The 7294-nt window shown below is 41.1% G+C and overlaps 1 protein-coding gene across 1 annotated transcript; it reads left to right on the top strand.

Annotated features, from left to right (window-relative positions):
* The first annotated feature begins 420 nt into the window (after positions 1-420).
* On the top strand, positions 421-7030 carry Clec14a (C-type lectin domain containing 14A). Its single transcript, XM_042677981.1, has one exon. The coding sequence runs from the start codon at positions 491-493 to the stop codon at positions 1928-1930; it is 1440 nt and encodes a 479-aa protein (XP_042533915.1). The 5' UTR covers positions 421-490; the 3' UTR covers positions 1931-7030.
* The last annotated feature ends 264 nt before the right edge of the window (positions 7031-7294 follow it).

Here is a 7294-nt window from a genome sequence, read left to right as displayed (position 1 = left end):
GTAGCCTGATGGCCACAGGCAAGTTCCTTTCTCCAGGTCTTCCTGCCAACTTTCATGCATGGGTTTCTGGGATCCAAGGTCCTTAAATGCCCTAAGCTGCAACAAAAAAAAACCCATTCCCTTCCTCTTGGTGGCAACTTTTTGTTTTCTCCTGATCCTGATAGATTGTGTTCCCAGTGCCCAGGCGCCGGCTGCATTCTTGACCCCTGAAGAAATCAGACTGCTCGGGGCTTGGCAGAGCTCTGGTCACATTTCCTGTCGGTGGCCTAAGGGAACTGTTGGCCGCCTTGATGGGGCTCGGGTGGGGACTTGTGGCGGTTGGGGGGTGGGGGGGGGATGACAGAGGGCGGAGAAGAAGGAAGGGGAGGAGAAACGGAATGGGGGGGGGGGACTGGTTCTGGAGGGCAGTGACCACAATCCAGAGACAGCTCTGCGCTCTGGGGAGGGACCAACATAAGCTGGGAGCCGCCTTGGACACAGGGCCTCAAAGATGAGGCCCGCACTTGCCTTGTGCCTCCTCTGCCAGGTATTCTGGCCCAGACCGGGCGGTGGCGAGCATCCCAAGGCCGATCGAGCAGGCTGCTCGGCGTCGGGGGCTTGCTACAGCTTGCACCACGCGACCATCAAGCGGCTGGCAGCCCAGGAGGCCTGCAACCTGCGCGGCGGGACGCTCAGCACGGTGCACGGGGGCGCGGAGTTGCGGGCGGTGCTGGCGCTCCTGCGGGCGGGTCCCGGGCCCGGAGGCGGCTCCAAAGACCTTCTGTTTTGGGTGGCTCTGGAGCGCGGGCGATCCCACTGTACGCTAGAGAACGAGCCATTGCGAGGCTTCTCCTGGCTGTCCCCCGACGCCGGCGAGTCTGACAGTGCCACGCTGCCGTGGGTGGAAGAGCCACAGCGCTCCTGTACGGTGAGGAGTTGTGCGGGACTCCAGGCCACCCGCGGGATCGAGCCTGCAGGTTGGAAAGAGATGCGATGCCATATGCGCGCCAATGGCTACCTGTGCAAGTACCAGTATGAGAACTTGTGTCCCCCGCCCCGTCCTGGGGCCGCCTCAAATTTGAATTTCCGCGCTCCGTTCCGGCTCAGCAGCTCCGCGATGGACTTCAGTCCTCCGGGGACCGAGGTGAGTGCCACGTGCGGCGGGGAGCCGCCCATCACGGCCACCTGCGTGGCGGAAGAGGCTGGCGCGCGCTGGGACGGGCTGTCCCCCGACGCAGTGCTCTGCCCCTGTCCCGGGCCGTACCTCCGCGGGGGCCAATGCGCACGGCTTTCCGACTGCCTGGACGACTCCGGAGGCTTTGTCTGCGAATGTGCTGAGGGCTTCGAACTGGGGAAGGATGGACGTTCTTGTGTGACCAAAGGGGAAGGGCAGCCAGCCCCTGGGGGGTCCCACGTACCCAGCAGGAGCGTGCCAGTCACTGAGGCCAGTCTGGGGCCAGAGAGAACATGGTCACCCCGAGTCCGCGAGGAGTCCAGTGTCACTGGACGAGGCATTTCTGCGACATCTATTCCTGACATTCTTCCGTGGGGACCACACAGCACCATAACTACCCTGCAACTGTCCCCGCAAACCACCCTAGCGGGAAGTGTGGACCCTGGGCTTCATTCTACCGTTTCCATTCCAAAGGGCTTTGACTACTCCTCCACTGTGGTCTTCATACTCGTAAGCATAGCTGTGGTGGTATTGGTGATCTTGACCATGACAGTGCTAGGTCTTTTCAAACTCTGCTTTCACAAGAGCCCTTCCTCGCAGCCAAGGAAGGGAACTTTGGGTTCACCTGGCGAGGAGAGTGATTCAGAGGCCACTGCCTTACGCTCCAATTCTGCACATTGCCTGGACAATGGAGTGAAGGCCAGGGATTGCAGTGTGTGGGCTCAAGCACAAGATGCCTCCCCGTCCAGGCACTCTCTTGGCTCCGGGAACACTTAGGGACAACAGAGGACGTGGACTGTTCTTGCAGACTTTTCAGAGTTTACTTGTGGAATTACAATTCCTACAGTCATTCCCAGTCCAATCATTTTCCTCCGGTCCACCTAGGAGCCATGCTATTGCATTTGAATAGCTTGCTCAGTCCTAGGAACTGGAAGAGGTTAAGTGCCTGAGGGTGGGTCTGGAGGGCAGGGTCATTAGGGAGGAGATATTTGGTGATGTTTCTGAGGAATTTGGAGAAGCAGCAAATAGAAAACAATATAATGTTTGGAAAGTTAATTTTTTTCCCCCAAAATAGAAAAGTGTTCAGACTGGGAATATATTTGCTTGAAAACTTCCAGACCAAAAAAATAAAAATAAATAAACAAAGGATTTTTGGCAACCCAGATTCAAATATATTTGGCTTTGGTAAGAAATAATTATTTAAGAAAAGAGCATGATGGACATCACTACTAGGGGACATGGTACTTTTAAATTGAAAGGAAAATCCTTAAGCCCTTGTAAGAAGGAAAAGATCTTTCAGAACTAGTAACTTTTCCTTTTGTTCTTTGTCCTTTGCTTTCAAAGTCACTGCTACTTGTGTGCTTTGCTATAAATCCAACATGTAGTGTTGCCAGACACTGGCTTTGGAAGCAAATTACAGTTGACCACCAATTCAACTGTTTATTGTGTGTCCTTGCCCAAGGAAACAAATGATTTGTGTTTCTTTCTTTCCAATGTGTTCGACAGTGTAATGACCTCTCCAACCAAATCACCACCTCTTCAACATCAGGATGCTGATCCTCACTTTTAATTATGCTGATGTTAATTCTCAATTAAAACGTTAATGCTAATTATTGATTTGAAATCTTCTGGGTGCATTTGAGTATAAGTAAGCTGGGTTTTCTCCAAAGTTGCTAAATTCTTATGCATTTTTAATCTAGAAGCAAAAGTGGAGTGCCAAACTCTTCCACTTCTCTTTTTAATAAATGTGATAATGCATGTTCATCTTGGAATGATTACAAAATATGGTCACTTCTTTGCATAGAAGTGAGAGAATAAGAAAGAAATGATAAAAGCCTATCATGTTGTTGTGACTTGGGGTGTTAGAAAGTAATGAAAATGAAGCCTTCTGCTGAAAAATAACTAAAGACATAATTAAAATCACTAGTGGAATCCAGGTCCCTAGGAAACTGCTCATTTTTATTCATATGCTGACTTCAAAAATGTTGTAGAGGTTGACACCTCTGTTGTGGAGAGACAGAGAAACAAGTCTCCTTGTGGGAGAAACAGGAAAAAGTCATATTTTCCTAGAATTATTTTTACTTTCTTGAGTATACTATGCTCATACTTAAATATTTAGGTTTAAAATGAGTGAATGTCCAGTGATAAAATAATCTACTAGAAAATTAAGACAGTTCAATCCATAAATCTATGTTCTAAATTTATGTAGCTGATATAGTAATATCAGAGGAATGAAATAATGGATTATTTGCCTCATCTAATAAATATATTTATAAATAATAACATTTAAATATAGTCACAGATGATTGGAATTAACAATATATGATAGAAATTTAAGTACCATAGTTTCACAAGTGAAAACTGACCAATATTATAAATGCCTTACTCACATCCTCCAGCTCATCAGAATTCACCTGCCTTGGCTGTCATGGCTTTCCTCTTCATTATATGATCTGTCAGTAGAGAAGGTTAACTACTTGAGTGGAGTAGACATAATGCTGTCTTTACTAACTTCAAAATAGTCTCATCTATAACTGAACTGAATATGTATACATATAAATGTATGTATATGTGGAAATGCATACCCATACATATCCTTTTTTTAAAAGGATGCTCTTGGATGATTGCTTCAATAAAATAGACCATGTGTAATTAACTCATTATGCAACAGATGACATTATGGATCTTTGGCTCTAATTGCCCTGGTGAAGAAGAAATAGGTGTCGCCTCAATTGTCCCCTTATTTCCTCTTATAAGTGAATCAGGAAAGAATTATATCAGGGACTATTGTCTCCTCTTATTTCCTCTTATAAGTAGATCAGGAAAAAATTATAGGAAGATGTTTGTTTTTATCTTTGATTCCCTGGCAGATAATAACTTCAGAGAGTCACTGCTTTGCACAGAATTTCCTTTGCTTTGTGTCTATTTGATTTCTTCCCTAAAATATTGATTGCACAGCAGAGTCAAAACTGTTGGACATGAGCTCTTAAGAGTCTTTCAGAAGTTAGGGTCAATGTCCTTCCTCCCTAATATTTACTTAAAAGCTTCTGGAGCCATGTTCATCTTCTAGTTTCCTGTTCACTTATTCCTTATAATGAAGACTGAGAATCAACTCTGCAGTCCTTCATTCCATCCTAAACACTGTCATTTCCTCAGAAAAACCATCTTGCCTGACTCCTTAATGTATGCGCTTTTTGGTTCTCTGACTTCCTTGTTTCCGGTGACTTCCATTTCATTTCAGCTGTGCACTCCATGGCCATATTCTTTGAAAACTCCAAGTCTGTTCTGCCTCTTGCAATGACCGCAAGGTCAGTGCTTTTCACAGCTACTTTGAAAGGTGACTTTTTCTAAGGGTTCCTTAGTGCTAGAGAGGTGAGATGGAAATAAGACAAATTAAGATGTGACAAAACTCACTTTTCTTATCCAGACTGACCTATTTTTCTCGAGCAGACACTTCTTGAACTATTCGTAGCCTTTCATTAATTCCAAGAGTCCTGAAAATTTTGAGTTTGACATTTTTCCCCCATCAGGTTCCTCATTAAGTAGAGCGGATTTTCAGAAAACTCATTCTACCGTGAGAAAATGCCATCAGTGTGTTTCTTTTACATATCTTATCTCTTTAGACTTCTTCATTCTGGAAAAATTCCCCAGTCTCTCCTTGACTTCTAAGATATTAATAGTTGGAGAGATAATATGCTTGTTATTTTTGTGTGATGCTCTTAAATTAACGTTTGTTTCCTCATTCAAGCTACATGTACTTGTCTGGAATATTGAGAAAGGGTGCTTTGTTACCTTATCTCCCTAGAAGTTGGCAGATGATTTAAAGATTTTCTTGTTTTTTTTTTTTCCCCTTTGAGGATTTTTCTACTAGACATTCTTCTTTTGTGATTAATAAGCACTTAGTAGGCAGATAATTTGAGACTATGTGAATATCCTGTTTCTTTTAATATTTTCACTTACTTATATCAGTGTATAGTCATGTCTTTTCATTTTATTCAATAGGAAGCTAGTGTTATTGTTTATTTTGATATTCAATCATCTCAAGTTTGTGTAGTATGGCCCCCTTTCAGCTTGTCTCTTGTGGTCTAACAGGTCCTCAACATTCCTTGGAAAGTTTAGTGCAGGTTTGTAATCTTCTCTGTTTATGTTTAAGAAACTCTAGTCATTTTTAGAGGAAAATGATCATCAGAAAACATGATTTGTGTATAGGTTCTTGTCCCTAGATTTCTCCTTAATAGAGTTAGGGTATGTAGGGGTGTGTGTGTGTGTGTGTGTGCGCGCGCTTATGTGTGTAAATATACATACAAATTGGCTTAAAATGCATAAATATATTTGAAACTATAATTTCCAATATAATTTTTTTATCTATACTGTATTTACATTTAAAACTATGATGTACATTAGTATTATCTCATTTGAATTCAGTGTTTTTTGGTTTTGGGGTTTGTTTGGTTTCTTTGGTTTTGTTTGTTTGCTAATCCCGGGGCTTGAAGTGAGGGCCTGGTCTAATTCTAATTCAATACACAGGGTTCAGTCTCCTTATTATGATTAATATCATAATCTCTGGTCCCATACAGCATCTGGGGTCACTAGCACTGGTTGTATAAAACCTCTTCTCATTGAACTTGGCCTCTACAAAGCCAAGTACTCAGATTCCAAATCTCTGTGCATGAACAGAATGGCTCATCCTTCTACTGCTATGGACTCTGACCTTGCTTGGCCCTACCTACTCATTGGTCTTTTGTTTGTGTCTGAAATGTTTAGAAAAGGAAAGGAAGAGGAAGAAACATAGAATTCCTATGGCAATGTAGCCTTGCTCCATCTATCATATTCATGTACTTTCCCTTTTCAAAGCTATTTAGACCAAACTTTTCCTTTCTCTTTATTTGGTAACCCCAAATTCGTCCTTCAGGCAAAAATAGGACATCATTTTACTGGAAAGAAGTTTCCAAAAATCCACCTGCAGGATAGGATCTAGTGTTATACAACTGCATTACATTACCTCCCATGTAAGTTTGGTTGTTGCTCAATAGATATTCTAACCACCCTGTTTATACCACCTTGTTTATATGAAATAGCCTATACTTCAGAACTCTTGTGGTTATTTAGAAAGATTGAATGCATGTAAATATACCACCTTCAAATGTAAAATAAAAAAAATAGAATAGTAAAATGAAAAGTAAAAGTAAGAAATAGATAAATTAAAATTAAAATTAAAAATTAAAAATACAACAGCCTATATACTATAGGCCAACAATTCAGAGTTTATCATATTAAAAAAGTTCCTAAATATAAGTTCCTTTCAGTATCTACCTTCTATCAAAAAAATCTTATTAATATTAAGTTAAAATAAAACTATGTTCTTGGACAATATTTTCCACAATATAGCTAGTTAGATGAAATATCTCCACTTAAATGTTAATTCTCTTAGTAATCTAGAGATATATTTAGCAATAATTCACATCAGAGGACATTATGTGAAGTCATACTATTGAGTGTTAAATACTTCACAGGAACATTACTTGTCTCTCTCCTTAGTCAAACTGAACATTGACTAATTCATAGCTAGATGCTAATTAACCCAAGAAAATAATCATTAGGGCTTTTTTCTTAGATCATGGTATCTTTTTTATAAAATATGAAGTATGCAAAAATATATGGTATATATAATCATTTTTATTTGTATGTGTAATATATTGATATCTTATTAGCATTAGAAAATGTAGGCTAAAGAAAAAATAATTCTATTAAAATATCTTGTTTCACCAGAGATGTAGCTCAGTGGTAAAATATTTTTATTTCCTTATAATGAATCAACTTTTTGTTCCCACCTAATATTGATTAATTCAATGTGAATAAATATCCTATGTGATAATATCTGCTTTACTGAGTCTGAGTTGAAATTAATCAATTACATATTAAAAAGTACTATTTTCTGGGTGCTGGTGGCTTACTCCTGTCATCCTACTAAAAAAAAACTGTAATCTGAGGATTACAGTTCAAAGTCAGCCAAGGCAGAAAAGCCCATGAGCCTCTTATCTACAATAAACCATCAAAAAGTCAGAAGTGGAGGTGTGGCTTAAGTGGTAGAGTAAAAAAAAAAAACAATGAAGAATGAGAGATCTGGAATTCAAGTTCCAA

Source organism: Dipodomys spectabilis, unplaced genomic scaffold, assembly GCF_019054845.1.
Source record: "Dipodomys spectabilis isolate Male_0828 unplaced genomic scaffold, ASM1905484v1 ptg000042l, whole genome shotgun sequence".
Classification (NCBI taxonomy): Eukaryota; Metazoa; Chordata; class Mammalia; order Rodentia; family Heteromyidae; genus Dipodomys; species Dipodomys spectabilis.
The sequence above is the reverse complement of the archived record's forward strand: the minus strand, read 5'-3'. Positions and strand labels throughout refer to the sequence as shown.